The sequence below is a fragment of the Conger conger genome, chromosome 7, assembly GCF_963514075.1.
Source record: "Conger conger chromosome 7, fConCon1.1, whole genome shotgun sequence".
Taxonomy (NCBI): domain Eukaryota; kingdom Metazoa; phylum Chordata; class Actinopteri; order Anguilliformes; family Congridae; genus Conger; species Conger conger.
Genome location: NC_083766.1, coordinates 7,629,085 through 7,652,812, shown reverse-complemented (window position 1 = coordinate 7,652,812; position 23,728 = coordinate 7,629,085). Strand labels below are relative to the sequence as shown.

General features: G+C 43.4%; 2 protein-coding genes across 2 annotated transcripts; both read right to left on the bottom strand.

Annotated features, from left to right (window-relative positions):
- Positions 1–1,407: 1,407 nt before the first annotated feature.
- atp5l (ATP synthase, H+ transporting, mitochondrial F0 complex, subunit g) lies at positions 1,408–2,863 on the bottom strand. Its single transcript, XM_061249155.1, has 3 exons — positions 2,706–2,863; positions 1,917–2,077; positions 1,408–1,609 (listed from the first exon to the last, which is right to left on the bottom strand). Exons 1-3 carry the CDS (start codon positions 2,755–2,757, stop codon positions 1,511–1,513), a joined length of 312 nt encoding a protein of 103 aa, XP_061105139.1. The 5' UTR covers positions 2,758–2,863; the 3' UTR covers positions 1,408–1,510.
- A 3,240-nt stretch (positions 2,864–6,103) lies between these two features.
- On the bottom strand, positions 6,104–18,773 carry nherf4b (NHERF family PDZ scaffold protein 4b). Its single transcript, XM_061247978.1, has 11 exons — positions 18,758–18,773; positions 14,467–14,494; positions 13,902–13,966; positions 13,138–13,349; positions 12,208–12,412; positions 11,208–11,344; positions 10,242–10,446; positions 9,487–9,683; positions 7,693–7,893; positions 7,299–7,523; positions 6,104–6,136 (listed from the first exon to the last, which is right to left on the bottom strand). Exons 1-11 carry the CDS (start codon positions 18,771–18,773, stop codon positions 6,104–6,106), a joined length of 1,524 nt encoding a protein of 507 aa, XP_061103962.1.
- Between the last annotated feature and the right edge of the window lie 4,955 nt (positions 18,774–23,728).

The following is a 23,728-nucleotide window of genomic DNA, read 5'->3' as shown; positions in this document are numbered from 1 at the left end:
AAAATTCATCAGCCAAATGACATGCAATGTAATGTAATTGGAAGAAGTATCAACAACCAAGATTTTGATACAGCTTGTTAGCTAGATATTTAATTACTAGTCGCTTAGTTACCCTCCTGGACCCCTTGGTTATGAATCCTTCTTCCCGTTTGCCCTTAGAAGTTCATGCCCTTATGAGGTGTAAAATACTGCATTGCATTCTGCTTACTAAACTATATAAGTTTTTATCCCTCCCCCGCCTGTCACCCTCCCCCAACCTCTGTCCCAACTTCCTTCTCTTTGCAGCTGTCCTCAGACAGCAACAGGTCGAGAAGTTCATGAAAATAAGTACAATAATACCATCCTATATACTAATATATTCATTTAGGTCCATTGATTGAAGTTGTCAAATACCCAACCATCAACAAGTCAAACCACCCACGTTATAAAATAAGGAACTGTTGTCGCTAAAACAATGGCATCTTGAAATAGGTTATACAGATAGAACCATGAGTTAATGTTACCACAGTGATGGAAAACTGCATCCTGAAGACAGAATGAATGAATGAAAAGAAAAAAGAAAAAAAAGGGCCAGTGGGACATAAGGAGTCAAACCACATGAGAATTGTTTGGTTAATAATCTAAAATTGTGGCTTATTAAAAACTGTAACAGCAATAAAAATAATTATATATCTACATAATTTAAGAGCCTCTAGAGTTTACTCAGAATGGTGCGAAAAACAAAATAAAATCCAGTGAGCGGAAGTTCTGTGGACGGAAATGTCTTTTTCAGGAGAAAGGTGAACAGAGAATGGCCAGGCTGGTTTGAGCTGACAGAAAGGCTACGGTAACTCCGATAACCACTAAATACAAATAAATACAATTGTGATGAGCAGAAAAGCATCTCAGAATGCACAACGTCAAACCTTGAGACAGATGGGCTACAACAGCCGAAGACCACGTCGGGTTCCACTTCTGTCAGCCAAGAACAGAAAGCTGAGGCTGCAGTGGGCACAGGCTCACTGGATCTGAATCCAATAAAACACCGTTGGGATGCGGTAGAACAGGAGATTCGCAGCATGAATGTGCAGCTGACAAATCTGCAGAAATTGCATCATGCAATCATGTCAACATGGAACTCGACGTTTTCAACATTTTGTGGAATCCATGCCACAAATAATGGAGGCTGTTTTGAGAGCAAAGGGAGACCCAGTATTAGTTTTCCAAATAAAAGGCTCATGTGTGTTATATATATATATACGTACACACACACAGTCTCTAAACATGCTCGGCAGAGCTTATCAGTCATCCTGCGAGGCAGTGGTTCATGTACATACAGTGAGCCCCATAATGTTTGGGACAAAGGTCTGCTCTGCCAAACATGTTTAGAAACAGTGTGTAGCACATAAATGATTAAAAACAACAGTATTACTTTTAAACATAAATTTATTGGATCCCAAAACAGGAGGCAAAGACCATTTACAGAAGCACTCAAAGGGGAACAGCAGGCCACAGGAGTCTACGATTTAGGCTACACATTGTATCCAACGATGCTTCCTTTCCCGATGATCTCTCCGATGTAGAACCACATCAGTACTTCCGTGGCGACGAGACCGTTCCGCAAGGCCTCCTGGGAAGCACCACATTAACATAAATTGCAATTGTGAAAACAAAGTAGACCTTTTTGTTTAATATCAAAATCTAATAAATAATATAGCTACCGGACTGGAAACAATTATTTTAATGAATAATCAATACATTTTATGTATAATAAAAGCATTTACTATTAAAGGACATGAATGAGTTAAGACTTGCATGAAATACCATTTCCATTTCAGCGCATTTATCCCTGGTTATGGGGTATGCACTTTGTTGTACGTCGCTCTGGATAAGAGCGTCTGCCAAATGCCATTAATGTAATGTTATTTCATACGTACCCTAACTGTGGTCTGACCAAGACGACCCGCTTGGAAGCTCTTGACAAGCCCTAAGGCGCTCTCGATGGCCTTGGGAATCTCTGCTGGGGACGGAGGCACAAGCTCCACGCGCGCATAGCGCCAGAATGTTGCTAGCCGGGGTTTTGAGTAGGTGACTGCAGCTGCAATAGAAGACCATGCAAAAGGTTACATCATTACACGTGTATGTTTATCATCCCTTCGCTCCCCCAAGTTGCACATGCGTTTATCAGAATATGACAGTATGTATAATCGTTCATATTTATTGGTACTTACAGGTGACGAGTGTTAAATAAACGTTACGTAATAGTGCAGTAAACTCATGGAAAATGCCAAACGAGCTATAAACAAAAATGTAGAAAACGAAAGCCTTATATAATACAAGTGCATAGCTAAATGTTTTATTGTATTTTATATATAGCATTGTATGCTGCATCAGTTCACTGCTATACAAAAGTTAGCTAGCTAGCACGCAAGCTAGTTAGTTACATTGAGAAAACATTTATTTCATGTCTAATAGCCAACTAATGAACATTCGAATAATTAATGCATTCACGCACGGTGCTTCCTAAATGCCTGAAAATACGTATTTCACTCCATAAAATGATTGCCATTCCGAAGTTACAGTGTAAAGACGGCCTAGTTGTAACGTTAGTTGATGTAGCTAGCAAGCTTGCTACACCATTGAATTGAAACGCTAACACTAACAGCGGAAGTTAATATTGCGTTTCTGTAGTCAGGTAAATAACATTTTGATAAGGTAAGTCTTACCGCTGACTAATTGTGGAGCTTTGGCCACAAGTTTCTGTGCTGCTTGTGCCATGTTTTCTAGATTATTTTCGTCAACCCCAAACCGTCTTATCCAGACTGCCTCGATTGAATGTCACCTCCGCTACGAAGGACCCACACCGTGTGCTACCAAATGAACTGCCTGAGTTAAAATGAACGACCCACCCACAAAAACACCGCCCCTGTCAATTATCAATATACAAATCAATTTCTGATGTGTACCGAGTGGTTACTGTTGCAATTGAAGTTATAATATCTACGATAAAGGGGACATGTCTATGACAGAACACAATCTAAGGCTTAAATCTGGTCAACTAATGTTAACGAGACGGTGGTTTCATCGAGATATGTAAGTACTGGTAGCAGCTTCTGCTTATCGGTTCCATGGATCCCGATGGGAGCTGCTCAATGGCGCATGAAGTCAGTTCATGGAGGCTGCCATGTTTGACTATGGGTCTTTCTTGGAAGCGGAGTATGCGCACTGGGTACCTAAACGTGAAGGGTTGAATTGGAATGTTAAGTCTTCTATCGTCCTCTGGGCGGCTCCGAATAAGAAATCGGTGCCTGCAGTGGACCCTTTTTAATGGACTTTTATTAAGATATTAGGTTTAATAAACGGCAATAACCACTGGATTTTGTGTCAAATCCCTGGTCCCCTGGATGGTTTCAACACACAAGCCCGTGGCTCTACAATGTCAGGCAGAATGTGGAAAACTGTTTTTATTGTTGTTATGTGAAAAGTTTCAGACATACTACATTATTTTAAGAGATGAGGCTCTTCTATTCTGGATCTATCTAAGCCCCCACTCTTAGTTACTGGGGCCACTTGGTCAAAGCCTCCACTGAGCAAGCAAACCCTGATGGCTGAGGCTTTGACTAAATCCCATGTGATTAACCCATCCTCTAAAACGGAATATTTATACAAGGTGATGAAACATGCATCTACTGCTACTATCTCACAAATCAGAAGCACAAGTTGTGGGTATACAGGCATTTTGGTACAGTTGCTCAATAACTTGTAAAAGTGTTGTGGGTATCACAGTTGTGCATTGTTTTATGATGTGAAGATCACAACCTGTGCATGGTGCGCTTACCTGAATTGTTTTAAACAATGCTGTGTTGACCTAGGTAGGTTTTAGCGTTTTATGAAGCTTGTAAATGCTTGATGGCCAATTTCATCACTCCTTTATAGTTTTGGCTTAATGTAGGCTAGAGTATAGACCCTGGCTTTTCAACATGGGGTCCACAGCTGCCTGAGGGTCTTTGAAGATACTACAGGGTGTCTCTGGCCAGACTTGATATAATAATGATCGATTTGGGGAAATGTTTAGAAAAATGAAACCTTTAAAAAAGATAAGAACACTTTTAACTTATAAACTTTAACTTTTAACTGACATCTGATAAGTAAGGCAGTCATGCCCTTTTTTCAGGTTTGGTTTAGTTTGGAAGCACAGAGCAGACGGCGGGGAGTTTGACAGCCTGCTGCAGGCAGGCCATACGTCATCAGAGTTTTGTGTATTATTTTGGCCCGCTTGCCTAAGTTATATAACTTACAAATTAATTCCTTGTTTTGTGTTTTGCTTTGAACACTCCACTGAGCATCCCTTTTCCGATCTCCCCTAACTGACTGACTTTTTCCCCACAACTGACTGACACGTTTTCACATTGATAACTGAAAACCCGCATAACCAGATCAACTTCAATCTTTGAGACAGATACGCATATTGGTCCAGAAGTAAACATTTAGATTTTTTTCTATATTGTTACATTAGCCAAAAGAGCTTGTGGGAACTATTATGTCTTGAAACTACTTGTTTCCACAATGCTTGTTCAGGCTGTGAGAATGTGAAAGGACTCATAATCTCATATTTCAGAAAAGAGGTGTGTGGTGAGGTGGATGAATCACAGACTCATGCCCCCATTGCAGAGGTTTCCAGTGGCTGGTGTTAAAGTAGGATCCTCCTTTCACTTTCTGATTCCAGTATATCACAGGGACATAAGCCCAACCCATTTCTTATGTCAGAGTGCCAAACAGAGATGCTATGCAAATTCTTGTGTAAGGACAGGGACTGAATAAGTCCACTGAATTGGAATAGTCAATTACCTCTCAATGTTCTCAAATATTCCTAACAAACATTTTCCAAATGGAATATTGAAAAGCTAAATTGACTGGAACATTTAAAATTCATATTCATTTTAGTATACGTGACTTAAATTTTAGTCCATCATGGGTGGTTTTTCATCATTGTTGCTGCTATTATTGTTGTTATAATTCCTCAAGTTGCTTTGCAGTCAAGCCAGCATGTTATTACATTATTTTGAAAATACCCATAGCAAAAGGGAACTGGGTTCATGCTGCTACTGTGTTTCAAATAATCATTCAGACAACCCAAAAAGGCATCTACTCTCTTGCCCGTTCCTTTATACAGTAACTTCATTTCCATTCCAAAAACGTTTAAACAATAAAATGATAAAAAAAAACAGGCAATCATTATATAAACAAATTCAATTAACAAAGTATTAAGTATATTGTATTTGCACATGTTATATGTATCCAGTACACCTGAATCAATACAGATCACACATCACATGAATATATACAGATAAAGAAGACAGATATTTTGTGATTATATATATTGCATACCGTTTGTTTTTAATTCGTCATTAATACTGTTCATTAGTGAGTTGATAATTGATGAATTCTGTTGCTTTGTCTGGAATTTGCTCATGTTGTAAATGTGTGCTGGGTATGGTTTCACTAAAGTTCCTGTGAAATGATCTGCTGCTTTTTTTTCTCATTTTCTACTGCTGATCTTTCTCTCACATTCTCTTATGTGACACGTGATCATCAGGGGGATCTCTGACACCTGGGCATCCAGGATACAATTCAGGAGCACCTGTGTGGACTGTAAGGCTCAGATTTAGGCAGTAATGCCCTGGCGTAAGTTCTGTGCGTAGGATTAAAAAGGTAGGCAGGGCGTAGTAGTCTGTCTTTTGGTGTCCAGCGGTCCCACATAGTTTCACATACACACACGCACACACCCACATACACAGGTACAGGTGCATATACACAAGCATGAATACACATGTAAATACGTAGACATGAACACACATATAAGACTATCCATCCATACATCTCCGAAAAAAAGCTCCTTAGGAGGTGCAGTTCTTGTTCCCCTCACAGGAAAAATCACTTAATTTGCCACTCATTCAAAACGGGGCCTCTTGCAGTTTCTGCAGGACTGGCAGTGTCATGGCCAGTGTTGCACCTTCTGTTGCATTCCCTGGCGCATTCTCTCTCAGCACCAAAGGAATGGTGCTTTCTTCTTCACTGCTATTTTCTAAACAAAATGGCTCATTTTGAGATCACTGCTGTTCTGTCACATTACAGAATCGTCTACGGTCTTTTCACCCTTAAAGGAGAAAAGAGGAAACGATATATTATTAATGAAATCCAGGACAGTGCATTGTGGCAAACATTTATGATAATTCTGTGCTGATTAGCATTCACTGTGTGTTGGCCTTTCAGCGGTGAGTACAGCTTGCTTACACCAGTGACAGACTCCTCTCTGCCCACCTAGGAGGACAGCATGGCAGTGCAGAAATTTTTGCTGCGGTAAGTGAACAGCAGAAGGCTGTGGGTTGGAATTATCCGGTTGCTAGGCGACAACATTTTTATTTGTTTTGAAATAGATTTCCGCTGCCTTGGTCAGGTGATCAGCTTTACAGCATGCAACAGTAAGCATTGAAAATACATTTGACTTTTTCATATTTCTTCTATCCAGCTGCTACAGGCCAGTTTCGATTCCCTGTTTTTGTGCAATATATCGCCCCTGGTGTTCTCTTTGAAAAACACCTTGTTTTGTGTACTCCTTTTCTTCACTGTTGACCTGAACAAAGGCCAAAGTTTGCACACAATGCTTTTGTGTGTTAGCTAGTTACTAAATTAATGTGCAAGTGTTTATGTTCCTTACAGTGGGCTCCAGCATTATTGTCACCCTTGATAAATATGCAGAAAAAATACTGTACACTAAAAAATAATACAGTTATTGACATAAACTGTATTTTCCTATGTGTGACAGCCATAAGTGTTTTCCTATAATTTCTGATACGGTTAGAGACGCATTTGAGAATCTTTGACAAAATCTCAGCTTCCTAACAGAGGCAACCAGCTTTTTTGGCTAAATTCCTGGTACTTTGTTGAATTAATTGTGCCATTGATCTTAAATGGTGCCCCTGGACCACTGGCAGCAAAACATCTCCAAAACATCAATGACCCACCACCATATTTGAAAGTAGGTGCTTCTCCTTCCATTTTGGAGCCATCGTGCCGTTTTATGTTTTATTTTTCTTGGGGACCCCAAGACACAACCAATGTCTGCATTTCTTAAACTACGATCCTTGGATTACTTATGGCCTCCCCCACCATATCCCTTGCCATCTGTGGGGATAATACGCACCTGCATCCTCTTCCTGGCAAGTTTGCCACAATTCCATTATGTTTTACCCCTTTTTATTATTGCCCTTGTGTGCATGTTTATGTATACTTGTGTGTGCATGTTTGCATGTTGTTACCTCAGCACAATGTGGAATGAGGCTTGGCGCAATTGCTGTGCCACTCTGTTTCAGCCTCGTGTATCCAGGCCTGTCCACCACCAACATGCTGAGAGACTGCCCTCCCTCCTTCACCAGCAGGGCCACATCCTCCAGGTATTCCTCCTCCACGTTCTGCCCGTTCACCTCCACAACTACGTCGCCTTGAAAGAGACCAGCCTTCTGTCCTGGTCCACCTAACGCCACCTAGAGAGGGAGAGGGACATGAGACTGCGTCAGTCTTGCAACTTCCGGTGCGCTTAAAAAAAGTGTAACTATGAACTGTAACCCAATTGAGGATGTGATTGCTGAGTGCTGAATAAATGGGACGGGACCATTTCATTGGCACTGAACACCCAAAGACAAGGAGCAGCACCTGGCCTACGAAGGTTCCTGGCTCTTGCTCAAAGCAGCCCAGGTGGAAGCCGAATCCAGTGGGCCCTCTTTCAAGGACGCATAGACGCGGGCAGGGGAGATCAGCCTGTGCTTCTTTTGGAGGAACAGCAGAGGGCGCTGTTGTATTCTGTTCTTTTTCATGGAGGAACTCTTCACAGAAAACTAGAGGAGACAGACCCAACTTGGGTAGGAGAAAAAAACACAAATTAGCCAATTAACAAATTAACAAATTAAATTAACTCACAATATACTTTACCAATGATGACGGTGTTGCATAATATGTGCATAGTTTCAGTGTGCAACTTAACCTTTTATATAGAATGTAATATATTGTTCCTTACCTTTAGTTGTAACCCTTATCTACACTGAAAGCTAGTCATCTGTTTAATAACTAAGAACAAAGGTTGTGAAAAATGTATTTATAAAGGTCAATTTTTTCAATAAATCGTCATTGACAGGACTGCAATGCACTATTTTCATAATTGATAATACTTAGCAAATATGCCACACTGTAGCAAAATGGTCCAAGCATATTGTGACAAAGGCTTTGTGAATTGGGCATTATTGAAAATAATAGTAATATATGGACATTTCCCAAAGAGAAAACAGTATTGGTTTTCAGCATTCATGCCTGCAAAATTGGAAGGTATGGTACAACATTTTTTAGTGAAGGCTCCACTTAAGGCTTCCTATGTATCTTAACTTAAATTAGATGACAATGTTGTTTTCCCAAGGTGATGCAGAAACCCACAATGTTGTAAGCTCTAGGGCCAACATCAAACAATAATGCTAAATTATTATTGGTGAACATCTGAAGCATGGTGGTGGCAGCATCATGCTATGGGGCTACTCCTCAGCAGCAAGGACAAGGAGACTGGTCAGAATTGAGGGAAGGATGAATGCAGCCAAATACAGAGAGGTCCTTGAAGAAAACCTGCTCCAGAGTGCACGCTACCTCAGACTGGGGCGGCAGTTCACCTTTCAGCCCGACAATGACCCAAAGCATACAGCCAAGACGACGCTGGAGTGGCTTCTGGGCAAGGCTCTGACTGTCCTTGAGTGGCCCAGTTCATGTTTGCAAATAATTTAAAAAAACCAACATGTTTTCACTTTGTCATTATGGGTTATTGAGTGTAGATTGATTGATTGGCAAAAATGGCCAAATCTACTACACAATAACGTGTCCAAAAAGGGTAGGGGTCTGAATAGTTTCTGCAACCACGGTACACAAAGAGTCTGAGATCTGGGCTGTGTATTCGTTCAGCCGCCACAGGAGGCCTGGCGCCCTCTCACTTCTCCCTCACGACTACTGTCTGTTCTGGCTCCACGGTGGTGGGATGAACTCCCCGTGGAGGGAACAAACTCCCCCAATTTCGTTGCCACTTTCAAGTGCAGTCTGAAGCTGCACCTCTCCCTGTCCCTCCGTACCGCCATGTAAACCTTAACTGTTGTCTGTAGTTGTGTTATTTACTTGTGTCATTAGGATGATACCTTTGCTGGTTTTGTTTGGCTAGGTAAGCTATTGATTCATATAATTGTGTGGTATTATTTAAGGAAAATAAAAATCTGATGATCAAATAGGCCCTGGTCCTTATCTTTGTTGTGCAGGTAGCAGTTGAAATTGTACTTCCTTCTAGGGTCTTTCAGCGCCCTTATCCCTGGCTATGGGTACTTTGCACTTTGTTGTACGTCGCTCTGGATAAGAGCGTCTGCCAAATGCCATTAACGTAATGTAAAGTATGGAACGTGAATTTTCCCCCTTCTCTCCACCCACCTGGGTGAAGAAGTCCTTTCCCTGGGTGTGGACGATGGTGAGGGTGACGCGTCGTCCACTCTGCCGGATCCGGTGGACGATGTCATCATGCTCCATGCTCTCCACCGCCTCCCCGTTCACGGCCAATAGCGCGTCTCCGTCCTGTATCCCCGCCTTCTCCGCCGGACTCTCAGCGTCCACCTCACGCAGCCTGTGGTCTGAACACGCAGGCGGTGTATGTGTGTATGTTTGTATGTGTTTGTGTGTAGAAATGTACTGTGCGAATGTGAAAATGTGTGCCTATGTTCTCTCCACGTTAAGGTACATGATTGGGACCCGCAAGGTCGGTGGTTCGATCCCCGGTGTAGCCACAATAAGATCCGCACAGCCGTTGGGCCCTTGAGCAAGGCCCTTTAACCCTGCATTGCTCCAGGGGAGGATTGTCTCCTGCTTAGTCTAATAAACTGTGAGTCGCTTTGGATAAAAGCGTCAGCCAAATAACATTACATTACATATTACATTAATGGCATTTGGCAGACACTCTTATCCAGAGCGACGTACAGTTGATTAGACTAAGCAGGAGACAATCCTCCCCTGGAGCAATGCAGGGTTAAGGGCCTCGCTCAAGGGCCCAACGGCTGTGCGGATCTTATTGTGGCTACACCGGGATTCAAACCCCCGACCTTGCGTGTCCCAATCATTTACCTTAACCACTACGCTACAGGTCGCCCGACCATAACATGTAATGTAATGTAATGTAATGTGTGTGTCCTCACCGATACGCCCCGAGGCAGACTTCTCCTGCCTGAGCAGGAAGCCGTAGCCGTCGGGCCCCTGCACCAGGTGGAGCCTCAGGGGGCGGTGCGGCAGGTTGTGGGTGCCGGCCATGGCGGGCAGGATGGGCATCCGCCGGCGGGCATAGCTCTGCTCGCTCTCGCTGTCAATCACCAGCACGGTCAGATGGTTCCCACACCTCTTCACCTGAGGGGGAACACGCACGTTCAGGCCGGGGTCACGCAAACGCTTAAAGGGTCCCTGCGCACCCCAAAATGAGCATATGCCTAGATCCCGTCAATGTATCGTAAAAATTACTTTTCCCCATTCTCATGAGCTAAATAAGTCACGCATAACGTCATATTTTGTTTATTCTATTGGTCTACTTCAGTCCTGAAACAGAATCCAATGCAGGTTTTATGTGATCCTTGTGAGCTAGAGATTGTGCTGGAGGTCCCGTAATGTCATCATCTGAATCATCACTTTCTCCACCTGAGCATACTAAATGCGGATAATCCCTGTTCAGTGGCTCCTAGATCAAAAAACAAACAGCAAATTCTCTGCATGATTTCGCATATATGCTCCACTGTGTTTACATTGGATTGAGAAGTTTCCGGTTTGAGCTGTCAACAACTTGACATCACATCTTCGTCAAGTATTCGCAATATGTCTGCTCACTGAAGTGTTACGGGACCGACGTAGTCCAATAAAATAAATTGTGATGCGTGACGTATTTCGCTTACGAGAATGGGAAAGTTATTTTTATGATATGTTGAACAGATGTAGGCAGATGCTCATTTTGGGTACGGGCACCCTTTAACAAACTAGGCTTCTATCTGGAGCATCATAGACAAAGAAGTGATGCAATGAATGAATTGAAGCATTCATATTTAACTCTCGTTAATAACACTTAAGTTTAGAGTCATATGCTGAGCAAACCGAGGAAGGTTCTGGTGGTTTGGACCCACCATCTTGTTGATTGCAGACTGTGTGAGTTCTGATGCGACGGCACCGTTGATCCACACCAGGTGGTCCCCCTTCTGCACCCCTGCTCGTTCTGCAGGACCCCCGGGCGCAGTGCTCACAGAGTACTTGCCTCTCTCTCCTGCGAAGCACACACACGTACACCCTTTTCAATTTTCACAAAGCTATTATCAGATTAACACTCGCTGGAAGGGGCACACTGAGTTTGTTACAGAGACACCATTTTAATTAAAGCAGAGGAAAGGCATAAATCACACAGCAGTGACAGCGTTAGCTGTAATGAGGTGTGTTCACACTGGATGGACAGAGAGAACTGACCTCAGATGGGACTAATTATTTTTTAGCAAATACATTTGGAATTCCAACTTCTGATTTTAGGTCCAGCCCATCACCACAATGTCCTTTCTCAACTGGGGCGAAGTGCATGCTAGCAGGTATGCAGCACGAGCTGAAACAGCTCGTATAGGCAGACAGAGGCGAGGTGTCACCTCTCTTTGATGAGTTTGAGTGTAGAGTCCTCTGGGTAGTCAAGGTTACGCCACAGCAAATTGTACACTGTATGGTGTAAGTAGCTGCGTTTCCTCTATGAGTCGGTACTCTAGTCTCATACAGATCAGATACAGGTACAGGCACAGATCGGAGGCACAGATACAGGTACAGACTCTGAGCACAGATACAGGTAGAAACACTGCACACAGATACAGGTAGAGACACTGCACACAGATACAAGTACAGAAACTGAACACAGATCAGATACAGGTACAGACAGCACAGATACAGGTACAGACACTGAACACAGATCAGATACAGGTACAGACATTGAACACAGGTACAGACAGCACAGATACAGGTACAGACACTGAACACAGATCAGATACAGGTACAGGCACAGATCAGATATAGGTACAGAGACTGAACACAGGTACAGACAGCACAGATACAGGTACAGATCAGAGGCAATGAGTTGGTACTCTAGTGCCATACCATCGACGACAACGATGCTGATGCCCATGCCAGTCCCGGGGTCCCTGGTGATGTGGCAGAGTCGGGGCCGGGCGCAGTCCTGCCCGCGGTGGTCCCTGGTCAGGGCCCGGAGATCCAGACCCTCTGACAAGGCCTGGTCATACTCCTCTCCTCCCAGCACCAGCAGACACAGCTGAGGCCCCCCCACCTGGATACTCTGAGCGACCTGAAATACAGACACACAGGCACTGAGCTCTGATACAGACACTGAGCTCTGATACAGACACTGAGCACAGATACAGACACTGAGCACAGATACAGGTACAGGCACTGAGCACAGATACAGACACTGAGCTATGATACAGACACTGAGCACGGATACAGGTACAGACACTGAGCACAGGTACAGACACTGAGCACAGATACAGACACTGTGCACAGATACAGACACTGTGCACAGATACAGGTACAGGCACTGAGCACTGATAGAGACACTGAGCACAGATACAGACACTGTGCACAGATACAGGTACAGACACTGAGCACAGATACAGACACTGTGCACAGATACAGGTACAGACAGTGAGCACTGATACAGACACTGAGCACTGATACAGACACTGCACAGATACAGGTACAGGCACTGAGCTTTGGATAAAAGCGTTATATCGATGCAGTCTATTTATACAGGAACAGACAAGTAGCACAGATACAGGTACAAAGACTGAGCAGAAATACAGGTAGAGAGACTGCACACAGATGCAGGTACAGGCACTGAGCTCTGATACAGACATTGAGCACAGATACAGGTACAGACACTGAACACAGACACAGGTACAGACACTGAGCACAGATACAGGTACAGACACTGAGCACAGACACAGACACAGGCACTGAGCACAGATTTGGGTACAGTGGCAGGAGACGGATACCGGGGGGTTCCTCTCTCACCTCCAGGTGCTCGAGGTCGTCCACGAAGGTCTCGTTGACCTCCAGCAGCCGGTCCCCGTCCCTCAGTCCGGCCCGCTCCGCCACGCCCCACGGCTCCACCTGCCGGATCACATGACCCCGGCAGCCGCTCTCTACACGCATGTGGAACCCGTAGCTCTCTCCCGCCTTGCGCTTCAGCACGCAGAGGCGCAGCTCCGGCCCTGGAGCAGGTGCTGTGGGCGGGGGGGGGGGGGCGGGTGAGGGGACACCGGTATTTCATTACAGTGTAGGTGCACAGATAAGAGCTGCTGTACTGCCTCAGTCTGCTACACTCTCAGACGCAAAGTCACGGAAGTGAAATTGATAAATAGATAAATTTGAACTTGCAAAATGTACCGTCACTGTCACTTTATTTCTGAGAGTATAGACAGAAACACAGATGCTCTTTCAGTCTGAACAGCTTCAAGAAAGAAAACCCAAGACTGAATACTAATGCAACATTGATTTTGTTATTGATTCCAAAGAGATAGCTACTGATCATTTTCAGCTTCAAAAACAGAAACAATCAAAACTCTGACTCGAAAAATAAGTATATACCAAAACAAAAATATATGTTTTGGTTTCCTGTCAGATAAGTAATCAAAGCAAAGCATATCTATCATTTAATCACATTCAAAAGGGATGAAAGCAAGATCTATGGCTGACATGCAGACGTTCCTCAACATCTTAAAGAGGGGGGAGAGAGAGAGAGATAGAAGGAGAAAGAGAGAGGGAGGGAACTGGACCTGCATCATCCGAGATGACCAGAGCTGGATTGTCAATCCCCTCTTTTGGATTGAAAGTGAATTTCCTGTAAAAATAAAAAAAATAAAAATAATAATCTCATTCGGGACATTAGACTTAACTGAGCTTTAATATATCATACAACTGATTAGAGATCTGATACATTGTACAATTTGCAGCATTACAAGATATCCTTTCCAATCTGTAGCATGAAATGACATGCAAAAAGATGTCAATAGCTGCTAATAGTCTATTTTTACTCATTTGTAACGTTGTGTTCTTTCGAGTTCAGCCTTAACCTTGGATCAAGTGTTGCATTTCTGTACGGGTGTCTGGGAATGACACAACTGCTTCTCTACGACGAGTCAGAGAGATGAGCCCTGGTCAGGCCATGTGAAGTCTTATCAGTGCCAAGAAAAACAAGGCAAACTCATAAACTTCAGGGGCAGAAACTTCCGCCTGTTTCACCATCAGCGCCTTCGCAAGAACCCCTCGCGCAGGATAGCTCCTTGCATGTGAGGTGGAAAGCGCGAGTGCTTTAAAAGTCAGAACCATATTGTGACTTACTCTGTCAGCTCCATGATGTCCCCATATCCTGCAACAAGAGTCATTAGTGAGAAAACGGGTCAAACAGGTTTGCGTCACAGAAAAGGCTGACCAGTGTACTTGTTTCATTTATTCTCGCACATGTAACAGCGTGATCTAAAAAACCCCAGTCAGGAAGATCAGGAAAGTCAGTGGAAATAATGGAAACGAGGAAAAGCGGATGTGTTCCCCTCAGAGCAGCGTGTATTACTATTACTATCATCATAATTATTATTATTATCACAGACAACAGACAAACAACACGTAGCGCAAATTACTAGGATATCGAAAAGTACCGGAGTAGATTAGACAAGAAAGACTATAGCTATTTTAGGGTTAAAAAAAAAGTTAAAAAGCAACAATGTGTGTGCCTTCCCGATAGGATACCTAATACCAAATAGATTTGGATAGAATCAGGTTACCTCTTGCAAATACGTACCTGGGAATGTATGTACACCAATACCTGGGGCCGTGTGTCGACTGCACGTCTCGGTAATGACAAGTCAATATGTCCAAAGTGCAATAATGCTCGTAATTTCCTTACAGGCAGAGGTCATTTGGTGCTAGCAGCTGTACTCTGACACATAAACTGACACGTGCCTGTATGCATTTGTTTTTGCATAATAGCCGATACCATCCAAATCAAAGGGTAGGCTATTACATCTGTCAGCAATTGTATCTACTGCCGGAGCTTGGAAAGGCTGGCTTTTCTTCAGACCCAACACAATGGATGTTAAATATCAGCACCTGTCATTAGTCAAACATTCGAGAGTGCCAAAGTGTGGATTTGATCCATATTCAATGAAACAGTAATTGAATATCAACTCATACTACACACTTTTATGCTTAAAAGATTGGGTCACCACGTTATCTGAAGTATATAGCCCCATCCAGCTCTTTCCCCATCCATTCTAATTGAAAGCTCACGGTAAAAGCCATATCATGGTCAGGTGCCACATGTGATATGATATAAATATTGATTAACATGCTGAAACCTTCTTTTTTTTAATGTATTTGTAATATTAAAAAAGCTAATATATAAAGACTCAGATCTTTTGAGAGATGTAGGGTTGCAGCCCAAATCACAGTTTTTAATCCAGTTTTAAATCACTAATGTGTTCTCACCACAGAAATGAAGTAACTTTTTGTGGATTACTGTATAAAAAAAACTTGCCAAATATTTTTTCAAGATCGACTCACCCTGCCAGCATACCAGGTCAGATGCCATCCCTGTGTATGATAAACCTGTTTCTGAAATGCTGATCTTCATCGCCGGAAAGTGGTCAGTACCTGTGCGCCAATGCAAACTATAGCTCTGGTGACATCATTCTCCCAGTTATGAGACAAGATGCTTTCGAATCAATGCGTGGGTCAACAAAGCCTTGATTAAAACATTCACACACAGGCTGTTCACATTTATAGCCTGCTGTTTACTTATCCCGGCTATAAATGTTACAGCCCCAGTGGGCCGTGTGCTGGCCGCAATCACAAAACCAACATATGAGCCGTCTGCCTACCCCCACTCTGCTTAGAAACTGTGGAACTCTGTAAACAGCGCCCAGGGCGCTACAGGTGTTTTACACACTGACCAGAGACTCTCTCTCCCTGCTTACAATGCGAAGAGTCTGCCTGGGACACTAAGCTTGCTGAAGCTTAGCGTTCTGATTTGCTGCCTCATCGTGGATATTTATAAAAGAATCTGAAAGACATCCATAGATGGCATAACAGCACAGTAAGCACTGAACCTTGCTGTTACACAGCAGTATCACTGAGACAAGGAGACGCAGAGGATGCAGGGCGGCCTGTAGCGTAGTGGTTAAGGTACATGACTGGGATAAGATCCGCACAGCCATTGGGCCCTTGAGCAAGGCCCTTAACCAGGGGAGGATTGTCTACTGCTTAGTCTAATCCAGGTTTTAGAAAGTAAAAGTCCTCCACTGTAGTTTGTTCCAGTCGCCTGGGTTTGCTTATTAGCACAATTCTACAGCCAGAAGGTGGAACCAATTCATGAAATTACATGACATTACATTAATGGCATTTGGCAGACGCTCTTATCCAGAGCAACGTACAGTTGATTAGACTAAGCAGGAGACAATCCTCCCCTGGAGCAATGCAGGGTTAAGGGCCTTGCTCAAGGGCCCAACGGCTGTGCAGATGTTATTGTGGCTACACCAGGGATCAAACCAGTCATGAACCTTAACGCTTGTAGCGTAGTGGTTGATTTCACAACCGGAAGAAACGCACGGCAGGACTTTTACTATCTGAACCCCGGAATATCCACCTCGGCAGAGGAGAGAATCGGGTCAGCGTGATTGTCTCTCCGTCATTTGACGGGTCTCCTGGCCAGCTGCAGGCTGCCAGCACCGGCTGCGTATGAGGGACACTAATCTGACACGATTACAGCACAGCTCAGCTGGGTGGGCCGCAGAGCGGACAAGCGGACAGAAGGAGCGGAGAGCAGGGGCTTGGTTGCCTCGTCTCCCACAGAAGATGCTGCAACACTGAAACAACCAGGCCAACAAATACAAGGAGGTGTTCTATATCGGGGGAGCAGAGGATAAATCAGGGATAAATATTGATTGGAAAAATACTGTAAATCTTCTCAAAACACCCACCTTGCACTGTCGTTGTCGTTGTCAGTTAATTGATTCGGATGTTCAACAAATGAAACAAATTTTTTTTTTCAATGTTTGAGTTTATTTTATTTTGTTCAAGCATTGTATTCTCTGTGTTGGAAAATGTAGCTGTACCTAATAAATGGAAAGATACCTTACTGGAAAAACCTTCACCCACACATCCACCCATTCAAATATTACTTAAGTTAAAAGTCTTCACAGACACATATTAAGCCAATTCCTGGAATAAATAAAATCTTGAATGGAGATACATACAAAACACAATTTAGTCCAGGACTCTGTCTGAAACCAGCCGTTAATGTACCAAATATTAAATGTATTTCCGCAGTAAAGTTAACAGTACCGGTTAATGCTGTCAATCCAAGAAACAAAGCAGCTGTAACATATTTTGCTTTGAATTTAAGATAAAAGATAACAAGAGGAATATAGCAAGTGAAAGTGCATGTGTACAACTGCACACAGCCGTACTGCAGGACCGACAGCACGTCACAGCTGATAGGCGCGGATTGGAAATCAGTGTTTTAAGGGCACATTGTGCCTTTCAGCCATGTCACTTTCAGCATCACCACGTAAACTCAAATAAAAAAAGGTAAAACAATGATCAATAATATAGGAGTAAAAAAAATATTCAGTCAGCAAGTCTTCACCTTCCATCCCTTCTTCCCTCCATTCCTCATTCTTTCCTTCTCCCATTTCATTCCCCCTCTATCCCTTCCCCATCCTCCATCCCTCTCTCCATCCCTCCATCCCGCCCTCCAGCCCTCCCTCCCGTTGCTGCTTGTCCATTCCTTCCATTCATTCTTTACGTTCAGACCATTGCTTTCAGGATCTATTGTGCTGTAAAGATGCGTCCTGTTAGACTTTAGACCAGCTCAAGCTAGGTTTTGAAACAGCCAGTAGCTGGTTGACCACTTTAGACCAGCTCAAGCTAGCTTTTGAAACAGCCAGTAGCTGGTTGACCACTTTAGACCAGCTCAAGCTAGCTTTTGAAACAGCCAGTAGCTGGTTGACCACTTTAGACCAGCTCAAGCTAGGTTTTGAAACAGCCGGTAGCTGGTTGACCACTTTAGACCAGCTCAAGCTATGTTTTCGAAACAGCTGGTAGCTGGTTGACCACTTTAGACCAGCTCAAGCTATGTTTTCGAAACAGCTGGTAGCTGGTTGACCACTTTAGACCAGCTCAAGCTATGTTTTCGAAACAACTGGTAGCTGGTTGACCACATTAGACCAGCTCAAGCTAGGTTTTGAAACAGCCGGTAGCTGGTTGAACACTTTAGACCAGCTCTATACACAACATGGTTTGACCAGCTGCTGGCTGGTATTTCAAGCTGGTCATCGCTGGATTTTACACCAGGGCAGGGAAGAAGTATCCAGTTCACCAGTCCCCTGTCTGACATTCCAAAACATGGCAACATGGGAAAAGCCATGCAAACTGTTAGCTCCAAAACTATATCAAATTAAATTATGTATATATTTCAAATATGTATATAGCACACACACTATATTACACAGTACACATATTTGACCCTCTTGAACAGTTATTCTGTTTCCAGTTGAAACTGCATTGCTATTGTGAAATGACATTTTTAAGCACAGATGGAGAGATTTTGTGGAAATGACAGCACTGGCAGTGTTACCTGTGTTCTCCTTCATAGTCCCAGGTGGTGTGGAGAAGCTGGAGAGAGGCTTGAGCAGCAGTGCAGAAGCGGGACTTAAAGTGTTTTATCTGCCCTCCGCAACTCCTCCCTCCCTGCCTCCTTCCTTCGCAAAGGGATGGCGTTTGGGTTTAATGTTTAATCTGAAGTGTGAGACACTCTGTCCCCAGTGAGGAAGCCAGTCCACCCGCTTATAAAATCTTACTGTCACAAATAATTTTATTATCACAAGGGAAGATTATGAAACAGCGAGAGCTCCCTTGACTGGCTCTCGCACCACACAATACTTAAACAAGAAAAGAAAAACCTTGTGCTCCCTATTCGAAGATTGCCCCTTGCACAGCACACATATATGCAACTTGCACACATGCATACAGATTCATGCAGTGTGCACATGCACAAGCACATCCACACATGCGCATATAGAGATAAAGCCTTCAGTGTCTTACAGTATTTTAGTCTGACAGGGTACCTTTGATCCCTACTAGAGTCTGTAATCTGCAATTAACAATGAATATTCCACTGTGCAGATATGTACGCACGTACACACATGCAGACACGTCATATCACAAAACAGAGTACCTATGACTCTGCTATGTAATACTCTATAATACTATATAATACTATAGTATATTGCTTGCGTCTGTCTATGGAGGAAATTGAAAAGAACCAATGTGAAGCAGTGTTCATCCCGAGGATATGTATCTACAGGTGAAACACACAACTGCATTTTCAATCACAATAAACAACAAAAAATGTGCAGAGGTGCCTCCCACGCTTTGGAATGAAATCCTGACCACACTATTGACGACAGAGGCCGGGAGTCTCACGGGGTAAAGTATAACTGTCTGTAGCCTTGCCCAGGGAAGGAATGTTTCTGTTGGCAGAGTTACACATCACTGCCCGCTGGTCTATGGGTCACCTGCAGTCTGCCTGGGTCCGCAATGGAGAAAGTGCAGTCCTCTGGCTGAACAGCAGGGCGGCGCAATTAGTGGAGCAGAATAAATAGTTGCAGGGAAGCGTTTTTGCCTAAGCTCTCCTGAATTGACAGAGGGCATTGCAGTGAAAGAGCATGCCCACAAACAGCCCACTTTTTCAGCATTTCAAAATAGAGAAAGGACAAAATAGGCATAATAAACTGTGAGGATAATATCAAAATATAACAATTTCTTCCATTTGGGCGTGTTGTGGTGCTGAGGAAAGATGGTTTTTAAGTCTTGCCAAACGGACCAATCCTGTACCGGCAAGCAATTGGTTTGACCAGGTAATCAGATACATAGTAATACATTAATCATAGCAATCAGGTCTAGCAATAAATATCCATAACTGTATGATCTGTATAAATCCTTTTTATTGGGATCATTTGAACAGGTTTCAGTACAGATAAATAAGCAGCTAAGAAATAGAGGCTGAACACTGGGAACAAAGTAATTGAGAGTATAATGAGGGGAAGAGACTACATTACATAAATTACATTACAGGCATTTGGCAGACGCTCTTATCCAGAGCGCCGTACAGTAGATTAGACTAAGCAGGAGACAATCATCCCCTGGAGCAATGCAGGGTTAAGGGCCCAATGGCTGTGTGGATCTTATTGTGGCTACACCGGGAATCAAAACAGTGACCTTGCGGGTCCCAGTCATGTACCTCAGCCTCTACGCTACAGGCCGAGCAGGGTTAGTATTCCAGTCATGGGAATACTGGAAGAGCAGATGGGAGTATAGGACTGGGGGGGGCCTTCGATTTTTGGGCGTACCAATCAAAACGGGGGTGTGCCGAGGCAGTCCAGGTAATCCTAGTGCAACAAGTGGACTAGACAGTAGACACACACAAAAATGCACGCACGCACACACTCTCACTCACTTTCTTATGCCCCTACATACATAAAGACTAGTATCTATCTATCTATCTATCTCTTACACACATACACACAGGTAAAATATGAAATCCAAAATATTAGGCAAATATTTTTTAATATATGTAAAAATATATTGCATAATATGCTTCACAATATATCACTCATTTCCATTGTCATATAAGCAATTCCATGCAATATATTGTTGACATTACATGTATCTTTAATGTATAACCTTTAATATTTGCAGAATATTCTGACATATACTAAAACAGTACGTCTTGAGTTTGGGATTTTACATTTTTACATTTCTGAGGAGTGTCCCATAAAATATCAGGTTAACAAACTTGCCTGGCGGCACTTAAAAAGTACCGAGTCATCGCACATGTACAAAATCTTTATGGAGTTTCTTATGCATTGGTCAAGAGAAAAGCCTTTATAGGTTAAACAGTTGTTAATAAAAATGTCCACGTCCTCTCGGTAAGACAGTTCCTGAAACAATCACTATGAAAGGGGGTGTTTGTCTGGCAGTAGAAGTGTGAGTATTTCAGAGGTTTTGTAGTCCTACAATTTTACGCTTCTATTATCATTACCCTCCCTTCCAATTAAATTGAACCAATGAAAGCAATGCCCCAAAAAAATTCTGGTTAAAATACTATACTTGGAAGATTCGTGCAGTAAATGCAGAAAAGGGTCCTTGTATCCATTGGCGTTTTTCAGAAAAGCACTAATCAGGAGCCACACTTCCTGTTCAATATTAAACCTTAATCTGGGAGACTGCCCTCTTGATTTAATTGTTATAGAAATAGCACAGCACACCAATATTGGATGACTAGGCTCTCGCATGCTGCCTGAGCATCTAAGCATGCAGCTTGTGGTTGGACTGTACTATTGAATGGTTGCACCATGTCTCTGATTCACATTAAGAAACCTTGGATGCCACAGCCCGTCAAGATAGAATGAATTGGGTGTCACGATATACAGAACAAACAAAAATTGGGTGACACTTTGGGTGCATCAACCAAAATAAATTATAATAAGGAGCCTCACTGGATTGGAGCCACAACAGAAGCTTAATGTTGAGCTTCCTGAAAACACCTGCGTTAACACCTGCTTCTGTCTAACTGCAGCCCACTGAACCTGGCCCAGGGGGAAATACCCTGTTAACAATTATTTACCATTATTTACAATCATTTGCATCGCCGCATTACATTATAAACCGTAAAGATTATGGTTGGGTTATCAAGCCGGCCATTTTGTTTCAGGTGATAGGTGAAAGATTTGCTCATCAGGAAATACAGAGAAACACACAAGGGTCAGACACAGTCTTACAGATATGAGGAAGATGCGCGCAAGAATGGAAGTGAAACGCCACTGTGTGACCAAGCTTTCCTAAATATGACTACCTTTTCCATTCCGGAAAGATCCGTAACAGTTCTTCTCTACCTCTAACAGTTTGCCGGGTTCTGTCAAATGACAATCCTGTCACACGTTATGGTGTCTCATAACCAGCTGGAGACATCTGTACATCGATCTGTACATTAATTCTGGGTAAAATAGCTAGTAAATAAAACATGGTAATCCTGCATATCTATATATCTACTAAATTGAAAGGATGAGATCCTTAGAAAGAGTGGTATGAATTCCAAGATGTTCTCAGCTGTTAAAGTGCAGGAAAGGGGGGGGGGGGGGGGGGACAGAAAAACGACTCAAATTAGTGCAAGCTGGTGCAGTATAAACATTGTTTGTGATGTTTCACTATGCATTATAGTGACAAACGGCTATGAAAAATAGTGTCACCCTTATAATGGCTTTATAAGAGATGCAATTGACACACGGGCCTTCTACAGAAGTATTTACAAGCCCTGGTCCTGGGGCTATAATACTCCCTGCTGCTGTTCATTCATTATGTGTGACTGGGCTAACTGAACTTAACAGCCATTCCCTCTTCTATCTGCTTTGAAATACGTCCAAAAAGTATGAGCTGCTGGAGTGTCAGTGTTACTGAAACAGTGGGAGCCCTGCTAAGGCGTTCATTCAACAAGTGTCTGCAAAAACATTTGCCCGTTAATTAAACACATTCCGGTTAACAGTCTCAACGAAGCTCAATTGTTTGTTCTTCAATTTCTTAGAGAACAACTCACAAGCAATGAGGCTGGATAGGCATCTGTATTACAAACTATATAGACAAAGGGGCACAAGTGAATCTCTATTTCCTTCCATCGACACTGGTTACAGTAATCTCTAACAGCCCAGTTGTTTCCTCAGAGTGCTTGCAGAACATAAGAATGAGTTAAATCCAGACATGAAGAGTTCAGGAAGAGCTCAATAGCAATCCATTCGTTAAGCGCTTGACTGGACCTAAGCGTGAGCCTGCTGACCCAGAGCTGAGAAGCTCTGCAGAACCGACTGGATCACAGCGCAAAACCTCTGCATGTCACATCTATGTTTACAGGTAGATCGAAACATCAATATTTTACATACAGAAACGAGGGGAAGTGTCACATTTTCTTTCAAAAATAATAAATTACGTACGGCCTGCAGAGCTACAGTTCAGGCAGACAACTCGAGAAGTGCCGCCCCCCCCTCACAAGATGCTTATGTCTAATGGGAGGGGCTCTATAAGCCACCAACCTTACCTGATCAGGCCCTTGTCCATGTGGCTCTGCCATGCCGTGCTGCCTGCTAGCTGCAGCTGCTTTGCTCGAATTGCCCTGCACTGGAAACCATGCAAAAGCTGCCCTGCTGCCCGGCTCATTCTGCACACTAAAGCCATAGCGCTGCCTGGCTCTTTCTGCACGGTACAGCCATAGCGCTGCCTGCCTCATTCTGCACCCTAAAGCCATAGCGCTGCCTGCCTCATTCTGCACGCTAAAGCCATAGCGCTGCCTGGCTCTTTCTGCACGGTACAGCCATAGCGCTACCTGCCTCTTTCTGCACCCTGAAGCCATAGCGCTGCCTGCCTCATTCTGCACCCTAAAGCCATAGCGCTGCCTGCCTCATTCTGCACCCTAAAGCCATAGCGCTGCCTGGCTCTTTCTGCACGGTACAGCCAAATCACTGCCTGGCTCTTTCTGCACCCTAAAGCCATAGCGCTG